This window comes from Cheilinus undulatus, linkage group 13 (genome assembly GCF_018320785.1).
Source record: "Cheilinus undulatus linkage group 13, ASM1832078v1, whole genome shotgun sequence".
In the NCBI taxonomy this organism is placed as follows: domain Eukaryota; kingdom Metazoa; phylum Chordata; class Actinopteri; order Labriformes; family Labridae; genus Cheilinus; species Cheilinus undulatus.
In genome coordinates this window covers 30,205,084-30,231,901 of record NC_054877.1, presented here as the reverse complement: position 1 = coordinate 30,231,901, position 26,818 = coordinate 30,205,084, and the positions used below count along the sequence as shown (strand labels likewise).

Here is a 26,818-nt window from a genome sequence, read left to right as displayed (position 1 = left end):
CACACTTATGCCAATACACAGGCCTTACTGACCTTTGATCTGTCACTAAAATGAGATTTAAGTGCGAAAAATCACAGAAAAATTATCAAAATTTGACCAAGAAGTCCTGACCACACACCTGTTGCCAAATTAGTGCAAAAACTCTACCACGGCAGAAAGAATTTGATCAAAACGTTATGATTGTGGGCATGTTATCATATTTGTATTCTTCTTCTACATCATATGTTCTGCACCAAAAACACCAAGTCACATTCCTTGTATGTGGAAATGTACTTGGAGATAAAACCCAATTCTGATTCTGAGCCAGTCTAGAAGCCAAGTACACATGGAGCCCCTCGCCTGCAGCCTTTTCTAGCTTGTGCATTAAACCACCCCAGAATTAAACATTTGCAACAAGTTACATGTTATCTGACAGTCTCTTAACACCTTTGAATGCTGCGAGAAAGCCTGAAATATCTTATACTACCTGTGAAGGTACACAGTGCTGTTGAACCAAGTGTGATTGAACTTTCACTTTCACTCACTCTCTTTTAATAGTTTATATGAATTGAATGTGGTCAAGCCATTCTACTATGAACGTTTACTTAGAGCTAAACTCACCTTTCAGCTAAAACACATTTTGTTACTAGCAGTGACTAAAAGTCGAGGCTCATTGTGGCTTTCAGGGGTGGTGTAAAGGAAAGTGTTGCTATGTGAGCACACACATAAACCCTCTATGACGGTTTGTACTTTTGAGTGATGCTTCAGCTGTAAAGGTTGAGATGTGGGCAGGTCTGTGGTGGGGGGTCCGTTTCTCATTCTGGTTTGTGAAAGGTGAACTAATTATTTCCCCTCAGTCGTCTCTGTTAAGAAGCAGGGGGAGAGGCGGAAGGGGTAGGGTTTTAAAAGAGACAAGATCTCAACTTGATTGATCAGAAAGACGGAGGGAACTCTGACAACTAGAGAAGCAGACAGCCCAAGCTGATCCTGATTGAAAACAATTATCCTCATAGATACATAGATAAAAAGCTTTTCACTTTAAAGATGAGATTCAGCCTGGTGTCCGTCGCTCTTTTCTGCCTTATCACCTGGATCAGCCTGGTCAATGCAGGTGAGTACTGCCAAAGACCTTTATGAAAGTTATGACTGAGAATCTGTCAGGGTAAATGAAATGTATTAATCTTTCTCTCCTCGACCATCATGTTTAGTCCCTGGACCAGTGACAAACTGCTGTGAGGTATGGTCCACCACCAAAATCCCAGTAAAGCGAGTTATGAACTACACCATTCAGTCTGGGGGCATTTGTCCAATCAGAGCTGTATTGTAAGTATTATTTATATTTGTTTGTTAGTTTTTATCTTTTGATCTGTTGAAAATAGCTTCATCTTTTTTGGGTTCTGACCCACCAGTTGAGAACCACTACGCTAAAGAATCCTTTTTGAATCTGAATTATAATGATTATCATCATGGCTTGATCCCAGTAAAGCGTGTTATTTTCCTTAGAATTGACTAATTATTCAAATAAATGTCATATAACAAGTAATTACAATTTCATTAACAATTCTAAAATTGTTTGCAGGTTTCAGACAAAAAAAGGAACAACGCTTTGCTCTGACCCTGACAGTGGCTGGGCTAAAAGAGCCATGCAGAAAGTGGACAGGGAGACAAAAGCATTGCTCCAGGAGACACAGAGTGAGGAAGACGGGTCTGCAGATATCACACCAGCATCAGCCGATGCACCACAGAAGGCCAAACAGAAGAAAAACAGGACTGGGAGAAGAGGACAGGGGAAAAGGTGCAAAGGAGGAAGGAATGGTCAGAGAAAATGTGTGTGAGGAATCAGAAGATGGTTAACACAGTCAAAAAGTATTCCTCTCTCTCATTGGACTTGTCCTGATCTGAAGTTTCAGTAGCAAAGACACTTTACACAGCAGAAACAGCAGACTTTATATATATTATTTTATTGATCACATCATATACAGTTTATTTTAGAATATATATGTTAACTCAAGCTTATTGTTATGAATGTGTGCATGTAAATCTACAGCAATTTCATTTATCTGTTCAAGAGATTTAATAATAAAATACACAGAATTGATTAAAGTAAGTCTGAGTCTGATTTTTTAGTAAACATTATGTCCATATCATGTTGTCATAAAAAAATTAAATAATACTGTATAATAACACATACAATGCAAGGAATTTGAGTGGTTTGATGGCTTGGAGTGGGTTTACACTCAAACAAAGAACACACAGGAAGCCAACACAGATGAACAAAAGAGACACTTTAGGACATTAGCATTTCCTCAAATGGTCTGGTTTGGTTTGGTGCAGAGAACCCACATCTCGCATTTCAGTCAGTCCAGCCTGATGAGAGTTCATCTCATTTTAGTGGTCCAGATCATTTAGTAATAGTAAGAGCTGGTCTTTCTGATTCAGAACGTCTTCTTTATGTACCTCTTAGGCCTTTTAGGTCTGTAACACCAACAAAAATGAATAAAGAGGATCTGGCTGTCATACAGGAGTTGGGTCCTGTCAAATCCCATTTTACCACCTTTCCGGTCCACTTTTAACCCATAATTACTATTTTTACATCCCATCTTACCTCATTTGCCACCCATTTCTGCCTCTATTTTCATTAGCTGGGTTTGTAGCGACCAGCTCTCTGGAAACTAGTTTAGCCAAAGTGTGTGGTTTAACTTGGTACTTCATGAGCTTATAGAGCTCACGCTCGAGCGCTCAGCCAAAGTTTGTGTGTACATTTCAGTGACTGCAGGTTTGTGTCTCTGCAGCACCACTGTTCTTTCTCCCAGAGTGCTGCTGTGCCTATGGTCCGGTCACCTAGTCCACTGAAATGGATGTTTGCTATCCTTTATCACTGAGTTGTCGGCTGTAAAAGTAACAAGTAACAATAACATGTAACTTAGTAATGAGTTACTCCCAACACTGGTCAGCATTATGATAAATTAAGTCCTGTTTGGACTCTGACTCCATGGTTGCAACCATCATTAAGATACTTACAAACACACAAACTCTCTACTGATTTAATCAAACTGATGTCTTTGTAAGTACACACATCACAACATCCTTCCAACAAACTATGACGCACACACAGAACACCACAGAAACCCCCTGTACATTTCTGTGTAACACACAACAGTTGATCCTGACATGCTGTGCTAATATAAATTAAGCACCACCAAAAATAATATATTATAGCCTGTAGTCAAACACCATTTCTCCATCAGCCATTTTATAATTGAAATAAAACTATACATATAGTTTAACATAGCAAATTCACATAGTTAATTTGTTGTATTAGGGTTTAGTCACCGTGGTCAACATGACATTTTCATCCAAAATATCACAAAATTTATCATTTTTTTTATTTGTCAAAGGAAGCACAATTTTGTTTATCCATCCACTGCAGGTATTCAAGGATTAGGAGTAAGTAGGAAGCACTACACGAGAAAAAATTAAACAAACAAACAAACAAAAAGACTCTGAGTGCTCAGAGTCATGTTGCAATGTAGTCCATAGTCTATATCTCAGAACAAAGAGGACTGGGCCGAATGGAGAGTTTTAAACAACCTTTTCTAAATCTGTGTGCTCTTTTAAAATTTTCAGTTGTAGCTTGAGTGCTTGCAGCTAATAATTTACTAAAGGTTTTCCATGGCAAAAAGACGCATTTAGACACAAGAAAACACTGATTAAAAAAGAACAGCGCTCGTATTTCCACGAAGTATATAAGAGTCTACTAGTAAAGTAAGTGGTGAAATAATAGCACTGACATGATTGTCTTTCTCTTTGGTTTTACATGAAACCAGGTGGCACCATGAAACTAAAACCACTTCCTGCATACCCATCTGAGCGTCTTTCTGCCTGTTTGCGGTCATTCATCAGATAAGACATGGAGGGGACTTTTCCTTTATTCTTAGAAAACTAAATACAACACAAAGCACTGAAGCAGTATTGCAGAGTGATCAACCTTAAATGCACTTTATACATCTGCAGCTGAAAGCATACAAGTAAATATATTTCAAAAAGCTTTTCTAATTAAGCATTTTTGATAGCCGGCAGTATAACTGTAATGTGACAGGTGCTCATAGTGATACCATCTGAAATGATTTCCTGTCAGCTCAGTGCCTCTTTTGGCAATAACTAAATAAAAACATCCCAGCACCTCTGACAGACCAATAATAAAATTTTGAAGCATTTAAACTCACTGTTTTGTATATATATATATATATATATATATATATATATATATATATATATATATATATAAAGTTGAGTTTGAAATGTTATCCATTTTAAAGCAAATATCACTATGATACATGCCCCGTATAATAGTGTAACAATAACAAAACTGAGCAGTTTGTAGGAAGGACTTGTGCATGTCATTTTTTTAACTGAGGCTTTATTTTACAAAAATTCCAACTGTTGGACGCATTCTGTGTTTTCATTGTCTTACAGTTACATGCAGAATTACAAGTCAAAGGGATTTTATTTCATTAAAAGAAAGATGATGCATGGGTTTACATGAGAAAGCAAACAAGTAGGGTTACAGCTACAGGGCCAAAACCCTAACCATGTTTGTGGGCTTCTGCAATATACTCAGAGACATTCAGGGCTGTATGGAATGGGAGGGGCTAGTTTACTCAACACAGAACCATCCTGTATCTAGAGAAGAAGCCAGAGTACCAGGAGAGAGCTCACATGTGCACAGGGACGATGGGGATTTGAACCAAGAACTTTCTTGCCAAAGTGACAGCACCAACCCCTTCACCACTGTGCATGAATTTGAAACACATAAGCATCACTGCATTGAATAATAAATCTTCTTACTGGGGATATGGTTGGACATTTCCTGTGACTTCAGATGGGTGTATGTGTAAGAATGTGTGGGTGGGAGGATGTGTTCATACACAGGATATGTTCTTTGTGGTTAACCTGTCAAGAGGGAAATGCAATCTCACTCACCGTTCTCTGCACCACACAGCTTCTGACTTCATCTTATTTGATTGCTGATTATTGGTAGACATTCAGAATGTTTTTTCCCACCACTTGAACAAAGCCAAAGCATTTGAATATTCCCACGAGTCTCACAGATGTGTAATGATCAATGGCGAATGACTATTGTGACCACAGCTACGTAAATTACTTGAGGACTGGGCTAACATAGCTCAAAGTTGAGCTGAGGAAGACCCACTATCCTTTGCAAACATGGCAAAGCAACTTGAATCACAGTCTCCAGCTGTATTGGTAAGAACCTACTGTACTAGCAGTGCAGTACTGATTTGACTAAAATATAGAGTGTAGTAAAGGTTACTGTATTTGAACACATCAACAGGATACCAAAAAATATCTACAATCTACAATTTGCACTGGAGCAGCCTTCCTTCTGGGGGTCACCAAATGAGTTTAATTTTATGATACACATTATAGCCACATGAGGTGCTCTGCCCTATAACACCGACCCTTTTCAACAAAATAAAACACACAACAACAAGGCTCTACCAGCCACTGGCAAAAGAGCTAACGTCACAGTTATTGATGCTTTGCTAATAAGAAGAAACACATTGTTCCAGGATTGTAAAACAGAAGGAGCTAGGTCAGGGCCAGATTGAGTCTGGAGTTAACATTATCAAAGCTAACACCAGCCGTTAGCATAAAAACAAAGATGTTGGGTCTTGATGGCTTGAACCTTGTAAATAGTGGGTCACCAGAAAAAGATTTAAGTTACTTCACACTTAACACACTTAAGAGCTACAACACCATACGTCAACAACCAGTACCTTCCAAGCTAGCTTCCAAGCTAGCTTGAATATGTAACATGATGGGGAGGGCATGAATTTATTGCTGTTATGTTCCTTAGCTTGTTTGCTTCTGGGTGATATGAACTAGCTAACAGTCACGTAAGACAGGTAGGCTATTGGTTAAAATCTAAGCTAACAAAAATGTTAGCTTGTTGGGTTACATTACTTAGCAAACAGTTTTGTAAGATCTAAATTGAATGAAAGATTACATGATTACAGATTACATGTTTATCATCAGGCAGATCCATCTTCAAAAGCTTCAGTCTTAAATTTGTGCCCAATCTAAGAATGGATGGACCAATCAGCATTATTTGATGAGAACCCAATGGTAGCGGCATGATCTGGTTGGACTGCAAGCTTCCACCACTTAAAGGTTAACAGGGATGTAGCTATAGTGGCAGTTTTATCAGAACTGGATATTTCTTTATTTTAAAAACCTGCCCTGAATGCTTTCTTTGGGGGAAAGATGCCATTGCTCTTCTACTGACTGGCTTCAGCATGAATTTCATTCACCAACTGGCTCCACTGATAGTAGCGGTTACCTTCTGAGCTTGTGTTATTAGGCTTATTCTCCAGAGCACTATGTCATTTATCTTGTGGCTTTGACTGGCCTGTAATGAACAGAAAATATAGAGCGTTCATCCGAAGAAAGGTTCTGCTGCTCCCAAACAACGACTAGGATTTGCCCAGAAAGATGTCAGTTACAGCCCGTATGAGGCCATCTATCTGGCATGTCAGGCTTAACGCTGGCTGTTTATTTTTTAAAGCTAGATTCATGTAATGTGTTGCCTTTATACATGGTATGCTTTTAAACATGGCTTGAGGTTCCTTAAAATTTTCACTAGCCCTGAAAATCAAGCAGCTCTCCATTTGAGGAGAATTTAGATGAAAACTGTCTGTCTGGTTCCCACTGATAACAATTTCCAACATGAAGCATAATGATAAAATCGTAGTTTTTGGATTCTGAGGGGGAAATAACCACCATGTGAAGATGCAGTGCAGCTGTGGGTTAACTCTAAAGTTTAAAATACATTTTAATTTATTCTTGTGGGCTGAACAGCATATACACAGCAACAATGGTGGGCCATTAGTTTAGCCGATGGGTGGGGGGAAAAACCATTGCACTGTGGTTTGAGTATGCATTCAATAACCCTACCACAGACACACACAGATACTGAAATGTACTTTCTCTTTCTTCCCACATGTTGCAACACTTTGTTTCACAGTCCCTAATCACACCCTGTACTGTTAACACCACCAGTAGATGGAAACATGTTGAGTGGAAGTCCCCAAAATTTCCACCATGGTCAGTCTGAAGCCCACCATGATACACCATAGCCATGACAAGAAGTGGAACTTAAAACCAGATTAATCAGACTGAAAAGACAGGGAGTGACTCAGCCGTGAAGTTTTATTAATAAGGGTCGGGGCTGACATTTAATTCAGTGGCTTTAAGTATGTTTCATTATTGCCCTTTAAAGGTTGTGTGTGATTAGAGATGGATCAGTGGGTTCATATGGTTAACAAACTTTATTTGTATATTAAAATTATAGCATACTATGTGATAAGGTACTGTGTGCATGTATACATACATATATAGTTTACCTCTCCAAACTGGGTAAAAAAAAGCTCAGCATTTTTAGTTAGAAAACTGCTCAAACCCTGGTGTTTGTGTTGAATGTTGCTTCCTAGTAGGGCGTATCATATTGTTTTAATGCTCTTAGATTGTGCCAAGTCATTGTCAGCATACATAAGCAACCGCAGTGACCACAATGGCATTTGTGTGTTTTGTGTTGCAGATTTCTCTGTTCTTTTCAGTTTATAAGGTTTTGGCTCAAGCTTTTTATCCTAGCAGTTGGTGTTGGTTTTGATATAATATACAAGGTCAGTCTGTTGCAAATGCCAATGCATTTTTATGTTATCCTAGTTTTTTGAAATGTTGTTGCTGACAGTACCTAAAACAAAGAGATTGGCCCTAGTTGTGTGGTTGTCTCATGCATGTGGCCATAAGTAATTTGTGGTGTGTTCGTCTGCAAGATGTTCATTACATGATGCAAAATCTAGTTTGGTTTTTTTGCAGATAAAGGCATGATGATGAAGGTTTCTGACGGACAAATTCATCGGATTGAGCGAGCAGCTGCTAAAATGCCATCACAAAGCAGCAAGCAGGTATTTGAAGCTGCTGGTGCCTCTGGAGTCCCACCAACCTGAATGTGTAGGATCCTCCAGAGGCTTGCAGTCATGCATAAACCTACTATTCAGCCACCCCTAACCAGTGCTCACAAGCAGAAATGGTTGCAGTGGGCCCAGAAATACATGAAAACTAATTTTCAAACAGTCTTGTTTACTGATGAGTGCCGTGCCAGCCTGGATGGTCCAGATGGAGGAGTAGTGGATGGTTAGTGGTTGGCCACTATGTCCCAACAAGGCTGCGACGTGGTGGCGGAGTCATGTTTGGGCTGGAATCATGAGGAAAGAGCTGGTAGGCCCCTTAGGGTCCCTGAAGGTGTGAAAAAGTATATAGAGTTTCTGATTGACCACTTTTATCCATGGTACAAAAAGAAGAATCATGCCTTCCATAGCAAAATTACCTTCATGCATGACAATGCACCATCTCATGCTACATAGAATACCTCTTTGCCATTGGCTGCTATGGGCATAACAGGAGAGAAACTCATGGTGTGGCCCCCATCCTCCCCTGACCTCAACCCTATTGAGAACCTTTGGAGCATCCTCAAGCTAAAGATCTATGAGGGTGGGAGGCAGTTCACATCAAAACAGCAGCTCTGGGAAGAGCACAAGAATTGTGAAGGTGATATCAATGACGGGTCCTATGTTAACATGTAATTTGGCCTGTTAAGATGTTTTTTGTTTAAATAGCTTTTGATTTCAGTAAATATGACCTCCTAATACTGCAAATTCAACAAATGACCATTTTCTGTTCTTTCCAACCTATAAAATGTTCTGAAACTCTGTTGTGAATAAAAATTTGGAACAGTGCATTTTTGAGTTTTTTTTTTTTTTTTTTTTTTTGAAAAATCTAAAATCTGAATTATGCTCTAACGGTTGATGACTTGAAAATTATACTGACTGTCATTTGCATCAACTCTTTAAGAAAATCAGAGCAAAATATCATTCGCATAATAATTTCCAAACATGGTGGATATAACTGGGTCAGGTATGTAATCCTGGAACAACTAAAGCTTTTTGACTGAAATGTCTGAGTTGTATTTCACTGTGAGTTGGGAGTTTTATGTTGTTGTTTTCAACATTATGGAGTGCATCATAGCATCACTTTTGACGATAAGTAAAGATTATGTTTTTTTAAACAAAATCCAGATGGGTTGTCTAGATGCTGGTTTGAAATAACTAAAGCTCAGTGTTAGGAGCATTTTCTGCAACCTGCTCTAGAGATGTCAGCCAAGTGACTGCAGGATCAGGCATTTCAGTAGTCTAGTAGTGGACTGATTTCCTTTAACAGTTGTACATCAGCCTTCCTAGGAGGTACAACAAATTAACCTGTGCCTTTCTGGCAGTTTTGCTGTCCAAGGAGACGTTGACTTTTGCTGAATACTTTCACTTTTGATACTGATGTATGGCTGATCACATCACATACTTCTACTGAAGTTTCAGAGATGTTTTAAATATTTCTACTGTCTGGTACGTCTTTTTTTAATGCAATTAAATCTCAGTGCTCACTTTCTTAATATCCTATGAGATTCTTTGGATGCCGTCTGGCACAAGAATCCCTCTAATCTGTCTCTGTGCTGAGAGCAGAATGAGCTCACTCAAAAGTGTAGTCATGGTTAGTGTGTGTTGTGTGACCTTAAGTGAATATAAAAGACATAAAGAGGTGAAATAGGGAGAACAAAGAGCAGATGATGCATCTAGATGTAGTCAATTGACAACCAACAGAAAGCAGCCTTAACATTGAGACCATTTAATATATAAAGTCACTGAGCGTCATTGTACAATAACAGAAACACATAGTTCAAATATTTACATTCGATCTGATCATTAAAACTGATAAATCCTTAAAAAATCTCAGCTTCACAAGAATGAGGTAAGAAAAATAAGACAACATTCAGAGTCTGTATAAATCAAACTGATCATAACATTTCCTTTTATTTAGACTAATTTAAGTGTGGTCTTTCTGTGTTAGGATGGAAGTTGTTTGCCCGGTGGTGTCCATGTAGGACGCTGTTCTTCCCATCCAGGTAGGCCATGCTGGTCTTTGTCCACATTCGTCTGGGGTCAGAGCAGATCCTCCTACCAAACACAGTGGTAAACCTATTCAAAATTCCAGCAAAAAATACAGTCAGTTAACTATTTTTGAATAAAGAAAAAAATATCTAGTTTTATGCTGAAATTCAGACTTACACAACTGCGTCGATAGGGCATGTTGACTTGTGCTGTTTGTAGTAACTCTGTAGTCGATCTCGGTGGAGTTGAGTGGATGTAAGTGCTCGGCAACAACTTGCTGTGCCACCTTTAAAAAAAAAAATAGCTTTTGTTAGCATCAACACATTTTCAGAGTCATAGATAGAATAATACACCACATAATTAATAACATGTCACCAAAATAAGTAAAACAAAGACTTTGAAAATCTTCATAATGATCTTACCTCCAGCTGAGGCTGTGGACAGCATGATGGTTCCAAGAAATAGCAAGACAAATATGTTCAGACTTGTCATTGTGCGTCTTTGTATTAGAAATGAAAGAGAGTCTACACTGCTAGTCCTTTTAAAGCCCACCGACACTGATGACATGATTATGCACGCTGCAAGTCTTAGCATGATGCACCCACAGATCAGCAGCGGTGGAAAGTAGCGCTCATATTTCCTCCAAGCGTGATCCTCGCCCCTCTACTCACTAATTTCCGGTGGTCTGAGGGTGTTGATATGTTTTCCACTACTGGGGGATGAAGTCTTGCATATTCAAAGCCTTTTGTGAGAATATACATCGATGCATGGAAAAATACCTGCTCTCTTGTTCTGCAGCAGGACTTTAAAAAGGGTCAAGGAATCTGCATTAGTCCTTTCTACACAAATCTGTTCTAAACGTACCTTATAGAAACACAGAGGGTAAACATTAAACATTAGTTTGTAACTTCTTTCTTTTAATTCAAGTCTATTATGAGCCTCTCTTTCTACTACAGAAACTTTCTACTGTAAGGTTTTTGAGGTTTCTTTGTGTTACTAGTGCTAGCATACTCTTTTCTGCAACCACCAGTTCATGCAGAGGTAGAAAAAAAAAACTTTCCCCTCACCATGAGTAATGACAGTTGAATGCACGGAACTTAACACACTCAGCATACACAGATGCACACAGGCTGTGCATGGATATGAAAAACCATGGTTCTTTTTGTTCCATTGAAACACACGAGGTTGGTTGTTACATGGTCTGTCATTCATGGAAGGAATCCTTTTGATTTGACCTGAAATTTAGGCTGATTTATTTCACGGCTGTCTCTCTCACTCTCTTACACACACATTTGCTGCACTGAATTAAAATGCTGTTGGGATTTTTCTTAAAGAAAAGGAGAACAAATATAGACTTCAAACTTTTATATTTCACATTCTATCCGTTTTTATGTCATAACATAACATCAAGGTGCTTGTGGAGGGAGACTATGGGAAAAGCTGATCCTCATGTCCAGCTTTAAGGACTGATGGACTGTGTTTTGGGGAGGGCATGACATGACAGGCCACAATTTTTTAAATTGTATTATGGAAGCCATCCTTCTTAAAGACACTAAGACAGCGCAAATCCTTAGAAATGAAACAAAATAGTGACTGGTTGCACGAGTAGAAACCAGCCGTAGCTTTAACAAGCTTGTTTTACGTTAGCTGTTAGCTGTAATGCTATCGCTATGATGTCTACCTCGCAGATTCGTTGTGTTGTCTGAATGTTTCATTCTGGGCGTGGCATATCTTGCAAATGACTTGACTCATGCCTGAGTTTGTACTGTCTCTAATGTTTTGGAACTTGGAAGCCAAAATAAGTCCACATATCTGCTACGAATGTAGCAGAAGTCACTTTGCGGGGTAGGCACGAGCAACCGGCTCGCTCAGACCATAGACTGTAGAAAGAATTGGACAAACCCCTTGTGATGTCAGTCGTCTGCTTACAATAAGCAGACTCAAATGGCTCTTGAAGCCAATCCGTGGAGGCTTCAATATTGAAATCGCGGTCTCAACTGAACATTGGATCAACCTAATGGCCTGCTCACCAAGCGCAACTTCCTGTCAGTTAGCTAGCTAGAATTCTGGTTGACAGAAACGTAGCTTCTGCCTGCCGAGCTATCTGTCAATCAAATGAGAAGCGCCAAACGCTGTGAAGTGAGGTTTATGCTAAATATAATCCAAATGATCGTGGTAAAAAAAAATTCACCCCCCGTACAGTGAGAGCACATAAGACACTAGCTAATGAGACACATCTGGGTTTTTTTTTTTTTGACCCAGGCTGTAAACCAGTTTATTTCTAGTGTAAAAACTGGCTGTTTAACATGTGTCCAGACGGGACTTCCAGTGTTCCTGCAGCCAGCTTCAAGTGGACACTCGCTGTACTGCAATTTTTTGCACTTCTGCATTGGCTTCATTTTTCAGGACCAGAGGTTGCCGCTTGGCTCAGACTGGAGGGCCCCTGTGGTCTTGTGGGGAGAAGAGGGAAGAGTCCAATGCCTGCCGCCAACTGGTGGCCAGGGGGTGATATTACACCACAAACTGCCACACCATCAAAGTAAATTATAAATCAATAAAATATCAATACTGCGTTTTAAAATATTATAATATCAGGATAATTTAGTTTATTGATTTTTTGTCCCACCCCCAATCATAACCTAAAAATCATGGGATCACTAGTGATTCCCACTCCTATTCCCTCTCAGGTGTTTTATAGCCCACCACCCCCTTTTTAAAGAGAAGAAGAAAGTTTCACACTCAAATATCCCAGACACGTCTTTTCGCTTTTTTCTTTTAATATGCACTGCAAATTGTGAAATTCATGACTTGAATAGTAAACATTAGGGCCTGAATTTGGCTGCTGGATTGCGTGACTCGCTCACAAAATATTGAATTCCCGGAGGTGTAACTCTCATTATGGAGCAAAATTGCACATAAAATAATAACTTAAAGATTGTTTTTTACAGTGCTCCTCATTCATAATCTCTCTTTTTCCTCAATCATTTTTTGTCACTTAGTGTCATGCCCTCTGCATCCTGAAATGTTTTAAATGTTTCAGACGCCATAGTCCCGCGAGAGACAATTCACAAGCTGGAAATAAAGACATTTACTGAACATACTGCTGCTGAGAATGGTCAAAGATCACGCAGACAGGACTGAGAGGAAGGAGGAGAGCGGGCAGTAAGAGATGAGGTAGATGTGTGCGGGGTTGGAAGTCGAAGTAAAGGTGAGTAGATTCAAGTTGTTTGTGATCAAACCCCGAAAGACCTTTTAGAATAAAGAACAGTTGCTAAAACTAAAGAATGAGGTATCTCATGCAATAATAATGGTGTTGTATATGTGTAATATAATGTCATGCAAATATTTTAACTAGAATGAGCTGGGTGATGACGTCTATTTCTATGATGTTTTTTTTCCCAGACTACCTTGTTCATTCTATGTTTATGTTGTTTGTATGGAAAATGCCCTCATAGATAACAAAGGTTAGTCTCAAAGTTAATAGTGATCTATAAATGGCACTGATGGCCATGATACCAGTCATGATAATCAGATATTGGAAACTTAAATGAAAAATGTGATAACATTATTCCAGGCTGATCGGAGATGACTGTGTGTATCCGACATGAAACTATGGTGGAGGTCAAAGTCAAACTGGGAAATGATACCAAAAGTTAGAGTTACTGTCAGAAACCTTTTGTGTTAGTTTTGGTGACCCTTGTAAACAAAATGTTGACATTGACAAGCATTTAAATACAGACACAGAAATAATCAACAATCTTTTGATGGTGTTTATTGCTTTAAAGGTCAAATAAAGGCACCAACATTGCATCAGTCTGTTTTTTTCATAAAGATAAAATTGAGGGGCAGACCAGACACCCCCAGCTCCCAGTTCATAAAGTCAAAAAGCTAATTAAAGGCTCTGTAGATGATTACTTATCATTATAGTAATAATGAATTTTGCTGTTGGAGAGGTGATGCACTGGTGCTGCCATATGACGTAGTGCATGTGTCAGATGTTGCCCACAATTGCTGAAGTAGGTGCTCAGGGGAGTTGAATGCTGGCTCAGGAGTTTTAAAAACTAAAGGGAACATTGCTGGGAAGGTTGTAGAATACTGAAAGAACACCTGGAACAGTCCATAGGTAAGCAGGGTCATTAATAACCAGTAATAGTTCCATGATTGGGTGTAAAAGAAACACTCTTGAAAGGCTCAGATGTAAACAGGCAGTGATGGTGTGAGGTTCTTCACCTGGTGAAAGACTGAGTGGAAAAATAGTACGACAGCATATGAACAACATTTCTCAACGGCTAATATCATTAATTATGAAGAAATCTATGCATGTAAGTGGCAAGACCAAAGACCAGCACTGGATGCCCTGACCTTAGATCCTGCACGTAACTCTGGGTTAAAATTGGCCTTGGGAACACTCTGGAAAATGGTTCATCTACAAAGGTAAGTTAAGACTCTACAATGCAAAGTGAAAACCATCTGCTGTTAACAACATCCAAAAGAAACAGACCCACCAGACTGTTGTCAACGCAAAGTTCAAAAGTCAGCATCTTCTGGTGTGGTGGTATATTAGTGCCCATGACATGGGTAACACATCTGTAGAGGTAGTTACACGTTTAGAGCAGTATATGCTTCTATCTGGACAACATCTTTTTCACAGACATATCTGCCTATTTCATTAAGACAGTGCCAAGTAACATTCAGCCTGAGTTACAACAACATGGCTTAACAGTAAAAGAGTGGGGTACTGGATTGGTCTGGATACAGTTCAGAAATGTCTCCCATTGAAAATGCATCGTGCATTATGAAGCAAAAAATATGACATGAGGAAAACCACACTGTTGAAAACTTTAAGATGTACCTGTAGAATTCAACTTTCAAAACTTCAGCAATTAGTGTCTTCAGTCCCCAGATGCTTACAGTGCTGTGAGAAGAAAGGGTGATGTATCATAAAAGTAAACGTGCTCCTGTCCCAACTTTTTTGAAACATGTTGCAGGCTTCAAATTCAGAATGTGAGAATATTACCAAAAACACAACATTGTTCACCTTGTATATAAAATACCAAATGTTTGTGCTATATTCAACTGAGTACAGGTTAAAAGGATTTACAACTCCATTCTGTTTTTTATTTACATTTTATCTAGCATCCTAACTTTTAGGGAATTGGGGTTTGTAATTTTTCACTATTTTTTAAATTTATTTATTGGGCAAATAATGAAATTACAGTGCAATTAGATCTTTAACTTAATGTTTTTTGGGGAAATTTGTAAAGCAGGTGAAAAAAGATGTATTAAAAAGAAGTATACGTCTGCTTTTTACATAGCCCAATGGAAACAAAGTTGCAGAAAAAAAAACAAAAAAAATCATAGTTTGAATAAAAATAAGAAACTAAACAGGACAGGGTAAGACATTGCTAGCACCAAACTACCAAAGTTCAAATGATACAGTTCTAAGAAAAATATAGTTATAGGACAACTTTTTCAGTGGGTTTGAATGGAAGCTTCAGTAGCAGTCATTAGCATAAACACACTTGCATACGTTGCATATAACAAGTTTGACAAGTTCTTAAGTGCTATCATGGCTGGCCCACTTTGCTAAAATAATGGCAGAACATTGCACAGTAGAGCTAGCGAACATTTGTTGACTTACCTGTAGTTTGAAACTTGCTCTCATTATTCATAGATGTTTGGTACAATCTGGTCTCCAGCAGAGGGCGCTAGCACATTCAAAGACATCAGCCATCAGTGTTGCCAGATTGGGCGGTTTTCCGCCCAATTGGTCGGTTTTACAGCCATTTGTGTGGGTAAAAATGGGCTCGGGCGGGTTTATATAATTAGTGCTGGTTTTCCTTAAGTTAGGCGGGTTTTTAACTGCATCTTAACAGACTTGTTTACATCCTTAATTGTTTTGTTTAATTAAGTAAAATGACAGTTATGACAGTAAGTGAGTTCTCCTTGATGTCGGTGAATGTATCAAACTTATTGCAGCGCTTCTGAAGCCTGTCAGTCACTCTGAGTATCCTGTAGAGTTCAATGGAAGGAGCCGTGATGTGACTGGGAGGGAGCGCGCGCAAGCGAGCGAGGGATAGTTTTGTGCATGTCGTGCCGTGTTGTGTTTTTATGTGTGTGCGTGTCTGAGAGCTAAACTCTCGGAGACCTATAAAGACGGCAAATTTTGTTATTTTTGGCGTTGGCTACGGCCCACAGTAGCCTGCACTGAGTTAGCGAAAGCTTATACAAAGCTGGAAAACATCCTGTTGTATAGGAAGAGTGGGGGTCCTGATAAAGTAAACAAAAAGTCGAACGCTTCAGTAATGCACATTATAGCTAGCAAAACATTCTGATGAGAGGAGTTATGAATTAGACTAATGTTATTGTATTGCACACCCATCTGCCACATACGCTGATGAAGACAGCTGTTATTATCAGATGTTTCTGTGCTCTTCATCAGTGTGTTAAAGGAGCAACTCCCAGCATCTAAAGGTGAGCTAATACAATCATGTCTGTCACCTGTAAATTATAATAATTATGATAAGTCTATTTATCTCTCTGAAAGTGGAGTGTTTGTACAACCCTAACCAGTTGCTGTATTGATGATATGAAATACACAGATTAATTCTGTTATGTTGTTGAACTTCCTAAGATCTGCCGCTTTTGGAGGAATAGAGATGCAGGTGGTGGTGCACCTGAAATCAGTATGTTGTGATGGTTGACTGTTGTTGCTTGTCTTTATAGGAGTTATTTTTGGTGTACTTAAGCTGTCAGTGGACTTTTATGGAGTTTTGTACCTTCATCAAAAGAAAAAAACACTAAATATTGATTATTGGGCAGTTTTTTGTTTATTCTGGCGGTTTTTGGACAGGATTTGGGCTGGAAACTATCAGCTGTATCTGGCAACACTGCCATTGAGACAGAAAGCAAGAAGTTGATGGAGGTAAGCTAGAGCAGAGAAAGACTCCAAACACTAGTTTGGTCAGTATTTGAAATTACAAAAATGTAATTTTGAAACATTTTGAGCACAGTGGTTTGTTTGAAGGATTGAAAGCTGAAGGAAATGACTGTAAAGGGGTTAAAGCAACTGATAGAAATATTTTGTTAGAGTGAGGGAAAGATTTTGCATTTGTAGAGACTGAACTAAGACTTTATGTAACAGAAATGGAGCTGCATGTTACTTAGTCAGATTATTTTAGAAGTATAGTTCCTGCAGTTGCTTATGCCACCGTTTGATTAGTAAAAATGGATTGAATTGATTTGTTTTATGTCTTATTCAGGTTGATTTGAGCAAGCTCAATGTGAAAGCCCGAGTGACACGGAGATAAAAAAGACACAATGAAGGGCAGGGATGACTCAAAGACTAAAACTTCTCAACTGATCCTCAGGTAAGTACTTAAAACACTGAATATGGCCTTTGTTATTATTTATGTTGTAAACTTAAGTAAAAGCTACTAAAAATAACCTAAAAGCATGTTTAAGTTAGCTTGCTCTACCATACAGTATTTCTTATATTTTAGTTGCATTACGTTGAATTTTCTCCACATACATGAAACAGTTTGGGGTTTTAACTGAATTTATTTCTTAGTTTGCAATGTTAATGTCAAATAGAAAGTGTGAAGGGATCGTTAAAAGGAGAACCCTCTTTCTCACTCAAGACCAAGTAACAAGCTTCAAATTTTGCTGATAGTTTTGCATTCATTGAAGCGGATCACATTTTTCATGCTTCCTTCCTCATTCCTAGTTAACACTTCTGCTTCTTTCAGAAAAAAACACATACAGGAAAGTCTTTCCATTTAAAATAATAATCAGCTGACACTGCCAGCTTGACCACAAAGCCTCAACTGACTTTGTGTTTTAAGGTGCCTGAACAACACAAGTTAACAGTGTTTCTTAGTTTACTTACATTGTAAAAGCATACAGTCGCATTCTTTTTAGTTTATAAGGTGTAGGTGTGTGTCACACAGATTATTTTACTGTGGATTGTGTAAGAATCCAGTTTATTCAATCCATAAAGGTGGGCATGGACTAGGATTGGACAGAAACTTTTTTTTGATAATGTTAAACTATCTCAAGGTTTTTCTGGTTATACAGTATTACCACAAAATGCTTTATAAAAAAAGTTTATAAGAGAAGAAAGCCAGACTAACGCATAACGAGTGGAGCTTGCATTGCATTTAATGCTTTTACAAAAATGTTTCAAGTCTTAAAAACTTGACTGGTGTCAACCCTGGTGTTGTATTGTTTTTATACAATATACGGTGCTGTGAAAACGTATTTGCTGCCTTTCTGGTTCCTGAGTTTTCTGCATTTTTATCAGACTTAAATGTTTCAGATCATCAAACCAATTGTTATATTTCACAAAGACAACCCAAGAAAATAGAAAATGCAGTGTCTAAATTATTGTTTAATTATTTAAGGGGGAGAAATTTCAAACCTATCTGGCCAGGTGGAAAGTAATTCCCCCCCTTGTTAAATCATGAGTTAACTGTGATTAACCACAGTTCTTGGAAAGCTGAGTTCAGTTTCACTGGCCTCACACAGGCCTGATTACCACCAGATTTGGTGAATGAAGAAATCACTTAAATAGAAGCTGTCAGACAAAGTGAAGTAGGCTACAAGATCCCAAAAGGAAACACATCATGCCACGATCCAAAGAAATTCAAGAACAAATGAGAAACAAAGTGGTTGAAATCTATCAGTCTGGAAAAGGTTACAAAGCCATTTCCAAGGCTTTGGGACTCCAGGGAACCACAGGCAGAGCCATTATCCACAAATGGAGAAAACCGAGAACAGTGGTGAACCTTCTCAGGAGAGGTCAGCCAACCAAAATGATCCAAGAGTGCAACGATGACTCATCTAGGAGGTCACAAAAGAACCCAAAACAACATCTGAAGACCTGCAGGCCTCACGGGCCTCAGTTAAGGTCAGAGTTCATGACTCAACCATAAGAAAGACACTGGGCAAAAATGGCATCATGGGAGAGTTCCAAGGCCAAAACCACTGCTGACAAAAAAGAACACAAAGGCTCATCTCACATTTGCCAAGAAACATCTGGATGATCCCCAAGACTTTCGGAGACATATTCTGTGGACTGAGGAGATAAAAGTTGAACTTTTTGGAAGGTGTGCGGCCCGTTACATCTGGCAAAAAAACGACACAGCATTTGATAAAAGAACATCATACCAACAGTCAAACATGGTGAGGTAAATACTTTTTCACTGCACTGTACATATTTATCAAGTGCCATTGGATTTGTCACATGAATTCTGCAACAAAAATTATGGTTTTCAATACTTAGGTGCAGTTCATAACTCTGATACTAAGGCTTTTTTAACCCTTCACTTTGAGTCTGCCATGAGATTGAGTAAAGTTTCAGTAATGCCTTCATGATTAGTTCATGAGATTTTAGAAATATGTAGCTGTGATTGTTTATAGCTCTACAGTCAAACATTGAACAAAATACTTGTTAAGATCAAATTAAAACCACCTCATGTCTTTTGAAAAAGGCTGGCAGCCTGATTTTACTGGCTGATTGAGTCTGTTATTAACTGTTTGGCAGTTTTGGGGTTTTGGCAGACTTTAAAAAGCAAGAGAAAACTGGCATACACAAATTCTGCCCTCTAAATTTTTAGTTAAACAGATATTCAATATATTGTGAAATAAATTTCTACTTTAGAAGACAACTTTTTAAATAGGTTGATTAGTTTTAAAATCACAGAGGTCACTTTTTAACAAGTTGAGACTTGTAACAGCAGTGAAGGAACATGCAAGGACACGACCAAATCTGGGTAGCGGATGCTCGGAAATTTGTGGTTTGTGGTTGAAAGTTGAAGGATCCCCTTCCTTCCTCTTTTGCATGGAGCACAGCAGTCAGCTTAACAGAAATCAGAGAGAAAAAAAGGAGAAAGATGACACACTGGGAGTGACCAGCGCATGTTTCCTTACATTACTGCTGACATCAGCAGGATTCGTAGCTGACTGCCAAAATGTAAAACACAATCAAATGGAGCTTATGTTAAACAAAGTAGGTTAAAAACAGACAAAACTGTTAAAGTAGCACTACAAGAACAGGACGCGTGTTTCTTTTAATGTATTTGACCATTTTTGCATCACAATACTTCAAAGCATATCTGGTGACCACAAGTAGTCCTACCTCAAGGGGCTAAAGATTAAGTCCCTTTTAATCCAAAGATGTAGATGTTATTGTAATGCTTACTATGATGTACCTCCTAATGTAAGCCATGAATTTTTGTTGTTGTTGTTGTTGGTTTTGGGCATTAACCTTTCTCAGGGAAACCACAGCATTGGCCAGTGTGGATACGATCAGATTTGGAGGGCCATGAGCAGAAAGGATTACACATTAACACGTGTTTTTTGTGGGCTTAAATACTTTTGATGTAGTGACATTACGGAGCATCTACTGTTCTGAGTACCTGAGCATGTGGGCGAAAGCCTGCGTGCTGACTGATGGCCAGTGGCACCAACTGGACTCCTTTGTGATGATTTCTCTTTGGTACATCTTTGGGTTTCATTGGCAAGATCATGTGACTATTGCTGACGTGCTCAGGAGACTGACTGACCTGGTGCACTTTCACAGGCCTGATCCACCTCACCACATACTGGGTGCCCAGGACCCAGAGGGCTGGTCCAGATGCCAGGGGAGACTGCGTGTGTCGTGGAGGAGGTAGCTGGGAGGATACCAGGAGAGATGGGGCATGAGACTAGTGCAGGACTGGAGGAGGGCCATCAGGAGGCCAGAGCACTACAGGACCAAGGTTGACATGGCAAAGTGCAGAAACAGCATATGCTCTCATACCTGCCCTGAATGTAGAGACAGGACAGTAGATGGGCGTTAAATATAGCTCAACGAAGGGTGAGAGTTGAACCCAGGCTGCCCACTTTAAGGACTACAGCCTTGTAGTCCATGTTTGCAGGATAGCCACTAGGCTATGGTGTCTTTGGACTGCAAAAGGAAACAACAAGAGAAAACCCAAATAAAAAGTCTTACAATGATGGTAATCACCTAGATATGACTTGCAATCTTGTTACTGATGATGGTAAAAGGAGATCAAGAAACATACGTAGTTTCTTCATGAGTCCATGAGTCATGATGTAATTGAACAAAGGAAATGATGGACTTCCGTGGCACCCAAGTGCGTCCTTTCCTGTTAACAGATAGTCCGTAGAAAGCCCTCAGTCGCAACACGTCTGGTCAGTTTTCCCTGGTTCCTCTTTTCACTGTATAAAAGCCAGCCATCTGGTCAGTGTAAATCAGTCATCTTCATCCACTAAATCAAACCCTCAGCTACTGCGGAGAACTTCTGGAACATCTCAGTGACCATGCAGCTGTGTATCCCAAGACTTGCCAGCCTCGCTCTCCTTTTTGGGATTTTGGTCTCAGCAGCATCAGCTCGTAAGTCTTCTATATTAAATCCTCCAAACTAGAATGAACCTTCTGTTCAGCTAAGAGCTTTTTTTGTTACTTTTTAAGTGAATCAAAGCCAACAGTATGGGTTTTAAGTAAGATTTAATGTTGAAAGCAAAAGAAATGTACATTCATAATGACTTATCCTTGTCTGTTTTCTGGAAACCAGCAATTAAGGTTGGCAAGTGCTGCACAGAGGTCAGCATCCAGCCTGTCACCGCTCCGATTCTGGGCTACAGGATCCAGAGGAGGAATCCTCCATGTGTCCGAGCAGTCATGTAAGAATCACACACTAATTTCAACTAGAAAAGATGATCAGAAGTTGTACACTGTTAAAAATCTACTTTAAAACTAGGCATGAGTTTGTGATTGGTGTTTTTATTTTTGTCTAAGCAGATTTGAGACCGCAGAGGGAGAAGTGTGCAGCCACTTCCAGGAGGACTGGGTGTTCACCAAGATCAAGGAGATTGAGTGAGTCGGCCTTTCTCCTCTTAGTCATGAAGAATCAGGTTTGCTCAGGACAGCATGAATTGATGTTCTAACTTGTGTTTCTCTTTTTGTGTTTTTTCAGGCAGGCACGCAGAGCGAAGAATAATGGTGCTCCTACTGTATCTACCACATCTGCCACATCTGCCAATGCCACAACTGCGAGGTCTAATTCAACAACCTCAGCCCTTTGAAAACATTCTTAAAAATGTAATTTAAAACAACTTCTTAGCTCAACTTATACTATTTGAAGATCTTTCTAGTTTAAAAAACAAGTATTTATTATTTATTTCTTACTGTATTTATTTGTTCCAATATTTTATGGTATGATAATCTTCTGCCTAACAGAGGTAGATGATACAAAAATGTTTAACATGTGAACTAAATTATAACAATTGACTGTTTTTTTTTTTGTTTTGATAAGAATAAATGTGTTTATCTATTCTGTACATGTTCTATTTTCTTGTTGATTATTGGATGATTGATAAGCTGATGATCAAGACCTGGTGATGTGGGGTTCTATAGATCAATTGTGCCATCTAGTGGAGACATAATGGCACTCCCTGACTTTAGAGGAGTGTGTCATTGAGGGAGTCACCTTGTCTGACTGGAGCCGAAAACCCCTTGGGGTGTTGATCTGAAATAGCACAAGAGACAGCCTCCCTGTCAGTCATGTTGTGCATTTGCATGAGCTCGAGGGAGCAGGACAGCTCATCGAGAAGTTTTCAGACACCTTCGAGCAGATGTGCTGGCAGCATCCTTTTCAGAGTACACCATGCAAACATGTCACGCCAGCGAGGCACAGCGTGCAGAGCAGCAGCCTGCTCATTTAGCACAGTCTTTCAGTGGTGATAAGGAGCTTTTCCTTAACATTATGATATAACATCAGTTTTTACACACTGTTTATAATGAATTAAGTATAGAAGCTTCATGAAAAACAACATGCCACACTTCAGTGAGATAGTGTAATGCCATTAGATTAATCAGGACAACATTGGATTATGATCTAAATTTTTATTTATGTGGATTGTAATTGCACATTTTAGCACAGTAAATTGAACAAGCAGAAGAATAAAAACAGGCTTTGTATAAAATCATGGTAATTAAGCAGACAGGTTTGCATTGAATAGTGGGGGTTCCATCCAAATGTACTGCACAACTTAAAAACATTTTCAGACATTCTGCAAAATAAAATATAAGTTTGTTTGTGTTTCCGTACACTGTCGTTCTGCAAGTATAAGGAGTCAACAGGTGGAGCAGGTGGATTTTATCAGTGGAAATTGAGAGTTTTGGAGAACTTCAGGGTGATTACTTGAGAGGGATCTGGCTGCAGACTGCTGCTCTCAGAAGTGACATTATTTGCTGGTATGAGGTATTTGCCATTTTAGAAGTAGTTACACAAACAGCGGCTAGCTTTAGCTACGATATCTGTGTTAGTGTGTTTTCATGAAGGATGAGGGTTTTTTTTTTTTACTTTTGATGCAAAAGGCTTAAAGTCATCAACAAAAATGCTCAGTTTTACTGTTCAGGCCATTCGTAGCCCAGCCTGCCGCAACCTTAACCCTTACCCTAATCCTAATCAGAGGTGTGATCTGATTATTTTACAAAGTTTTGGTGTCTGTTCTGTTTGTTTTGTAAGTTTTTGTGTGCATTTCTGTCCTGACAGTGGTGGAGTCTGAAAGCTTGTCATCTGCAGAGGCAGGTGTCTGAGAATAGCAGTCTGCAGCCTGATTGTCTTGTGCATTACATCGGCAAGTGTTTTTAATTAGGACTTTTTACATGCAAAATTTTCTTAAAAACTAGTGGATGAAACCTAACTATTGGCACAGATGAAGTATATAAGCTAAACCAACATGCTCACATCTGCTCTCCCCAGTCTCCCCTTAAATTGGGATTACTTGTTAATGCTGGATATGTATAAGAATAAAAATGTATAAAGCAGTATTGTACTTTTGCAGAGATAATATCCACAGTATGACTGAATCCAAGCTGGTTTCATTTTTGTTGAAAAAAAAAATCCTTCCTTTTTAGAAGTAGAAACCTTCAGTGCTGTCGGTGTTGATGTCGGTGGTGCTGGAAAAAGGTCCACTTCCATCATGGACTGCTGGAGTTACGCTTCTCTCAGTCTGAGTTTCATCAGTGGCGGGTTTGGCCAACTTCCTCAGTTTTAAACTGTAAGGAGAAAGGAAGTGAAATCCATATTTACTCAAAAAGCTAAAGCCATCATTGTCTATGTTCAGTATTATTGACAGACCCGACACACGGTAATATTTACTTATTAATTTGATTAAAAGACAAATAACTGCTAAAAAAAATTCTTAAAATTCTTAAAAAGAGAATTAGGTTGTGGGGATGAACAATTATATGCCAGCAAATCTAATCTATTCCGTGTCTTCTTAAAATCTTACATGCTCTTACATCTTTGGCCCTTTGATCACTTTTTATGTAGTTGGGTCCCTGTGTTGCCTGGATTCTTCTAGGATATTCTGGGTTTTAGTGTAATTTTTATTTTATTCTTCTGCTGGATTTTTATCTTTCTAGGTTTTCTTAATGACTTGATATGATCCTGGGTTTTTATGATGTGATTCGTTTGGTAACTATGATGCTAGGGTTACATTGTTTATTATTAGTATTATTATTATTATTATCCATTTTCTATACCACTTATCCCATTTGGGGTTGCGGGGGGCTGGAGCCTATCCCAGCTGTCATTGGGGAGAGGCGGGGTATGGCCAATTTTAGAGTGACCAATTAACCTAATGAGCATGTTTTTGGTGGTGGGGGGAAGCTGGAGTACCCGGAGAGAACCCACACGTGCACAGGGAGACAGGGACCCCAGGGACCTTCTTGCTGTGAGGCAACAGCGCTAACCCCTGCGCTGCCATGCAGCCTATTATTATTATTACTATCATCATCATCATTAGTTTAAAAAGTTGAATTTAGGTACCAGCAGATATGAACAATTTCTTGTAATATTTACAGCTGATGTATTGGAAATACTTATTGGCAGTGTGTATCTTATATGGATCTTAAATATCAGCAAAATATATATAAAATATATATATATACTATATAATCTATAACTACAACTAAACAGTCAGACAACCATTGTTTGCCTAGGGCACAACACACCCAAGGATGCCCAACATGCCATGAACATTCTGAATGAAGCTCCAAACAGCTAGCAGACTGTCTTCCCACCAGCTCCTCTCGCAGCTCTACCACCATTTATCAGTTATTGTATAAAACCAATTTTGTGCAACCCTAGTTTACAGCCACTAAATTCTGATTCTAAATTTTTTTTTCTTTGTATCTTTTTTTCCTTTATTCTGCTCATGGGCGCCTGCTCTACCTACTGAGCTACACCGGCACCCATAATATGAAACTTTAAGGCTGTGAATGCATTGTCCCCCACTATTGCAGGGCGTTTTCAGACCAGCTTAGGGCTATGCCTGACAAAGATCGAACGGACTTTGAGTCAAAGTCCAGGTGAAAATGCACCAGGCTTTGAATAATTATCAGGGTCCAATTTGATGAGTTTATTTTAAGTATTTGTTTTAATCTTAATTATATTTATTTTAATGCTTTTTTGCTGTTTTAATGCCATTTATATCATAAAAGTTTTTAATTGTAAATCTTTTCAGCACTTTGAAATGCTTTGTGTATGAATTATGCTCTCTTAGTAACCCTGCCTTGCCTTGTCTCACCTAAAAGGGAGCGGTAGAGTCATACCTGAGTAATTCCAGAATTGGCTTCACCCACTCATCCTCTGGTCTTGCACATATCACATTCTCCTTTATGGTGTAGAAACTAGAAAATAGAGGCATATTTTAAGACTCACACATAGAGTATTATATTTTAATAGAATGTACATATATGTGTCAGTACATGTTGGTATTATGACTTAAAAATGCTGTAAAAAAACAGTTTGAAAAAACATAAAGAAACCTGATATATCATTTTCATTTTACCATTTTTTTTTACCAAGTAATAAAAGTTTATCAAGTGCATCTGTGTATCCAAGATTAGACAGTATGCAAACACAATGCATGGAGATTTGGCTCAGACTGAATAACAGGCTGTTTAAAGTTATGAATTTTTTAGCAAACTGTTGTGTTTATCTTATCACATAGCTTACTTAAATGGCAGAAGAATTCTGCAGATACAGCATCAGAACTTATTCCTCTACTCAATCATCAGTTTCTTCTGATTATTTTGTGATAAATCCAATATCGCAATCAGTTTTCACCAACTGTCTCACAAAAGTCTGACAATTTTGGACAGTGATATTCCCATATTTTAGTCGGTGATTTTGACTGGACTTGGTTTAATTGTAAAGACTCTTACATGATCGCCTCCATGCGGCAGGTTCTAGTTGCAGGTATTTTTCTGTAGCCAACAACAACTTTAGGTGGAATTGGCTTCTTGTTGAATGTTGTACAACAAGGAATGGACCTGCTGGAAACTCCTACACATAAAAATAATTTATCACACATGAGCCTAAAACGTTATCCTGTATTTTCAGTTTGATTGTGAGCTCGGAAATGTGATGAAACTTACTGGCAGCTTGAGCTGGATTGACCAGACCCAGAGCGATGCAGAGGAGAACGGCTGTCACGGCGATCAGACTTCTTGCAGACATCTCGATGGTAAGAAGAACTTAGTGAAAACACAGTCACACCTATATTTATACTCCAGGTAGTTCTCATTTTTTTAAAAACCCGTGGTGCCTAAATTGAGGACAGGAAGCCCACTATTGCATCATGGCAGCAGAATATGCAGAAGTTGCACTTTGATCACAAATTAAAAACTCCCTGTGCCATTTTTCTCCACCTTGATGTCTGTGTGGGCCTGTGAAAGTTTCACTGTGGACTGATGCATTAGGGTTCGCACAGTCTCCTTGGGCTGTCATCTATATTTA

The 26,818-nt window shown here is 38.9% G+C and overlaps 3 protein-coding genes across 3 annotated transcripts; 1 reads left to right on the top strand and 2 right to left on the bottom strand.

The window, feature by feature from the left end:
* The first annotated feature begins 873 nt into the window (after positions 1-873).
* LOC121519819 (eotaxin-like) lies at positions 874-2,067 on the top strand. The gene is made up of 3 exons (XM_041802820.1): positions 874-1,090; positions 1,188-1,302; positions 1,559-2,067. Exons 1-3 carry the CDS (start codon positions 1,024-1,026, stop codon positions 1,812-1,814), a joined length of 438 nt encoding a protein of 145 aa, XP_041658754.1. The 5' UTR covers positions 874-1,023; the 3' UTR covers positions 1,815-2,067.
* A 7,683-nt stretch (positions 2,068-9,750) lies between these two features.
* Positions 9,751-10,580, bottom strand: LOC121519677 (C-C motif chemokine 2-like). The gene is made up of 3 exons (XM_041802488.1): positions 10,424-10,580; positions 10,179-10,287; positions 9,751-10,067 (listed from the first exon to the last, which is right to left on the bottom strand). Exons 1-3 carry the CDS (start codon positions 10,566-10,568, stop codon positions 9,932-9,934), a joined length of 390 nt encoding a protein of 129 aa, XP_041658422.1. The 5' UTR covers positions 10,569-10,580; the 3' UTR covers positions 9,751-9,931.
* A 12,756-nt stretch (positions 10,581-23,336) lies between these two features.
* On the bottom strand, positions 23,337-26,540 carry LOC121519675 (C-C motif chemokine 5-like). The gene is made up of 4 exons (XM_041802487.1): positions 26,458-26,540; positions 26,245-26,365; positions 25,630-25,707; positions 23,337-24,069 (listed from the first exon to the last, which is right to left on the bottom strand). The coding sequence occupies exons 1-4, from the start codon at positions 26,537-26,539 to the stop codon at positions 23,925-23,927; spliced, it is 426 nt and encodes a 141-aa protein (XP_041658421.1). The 5' UTR covers position 26,540; the 3' UTR covers positions 23,337-23,924.
* Positions 26,541-26,818: the final 278 nt, after the last annotated feature.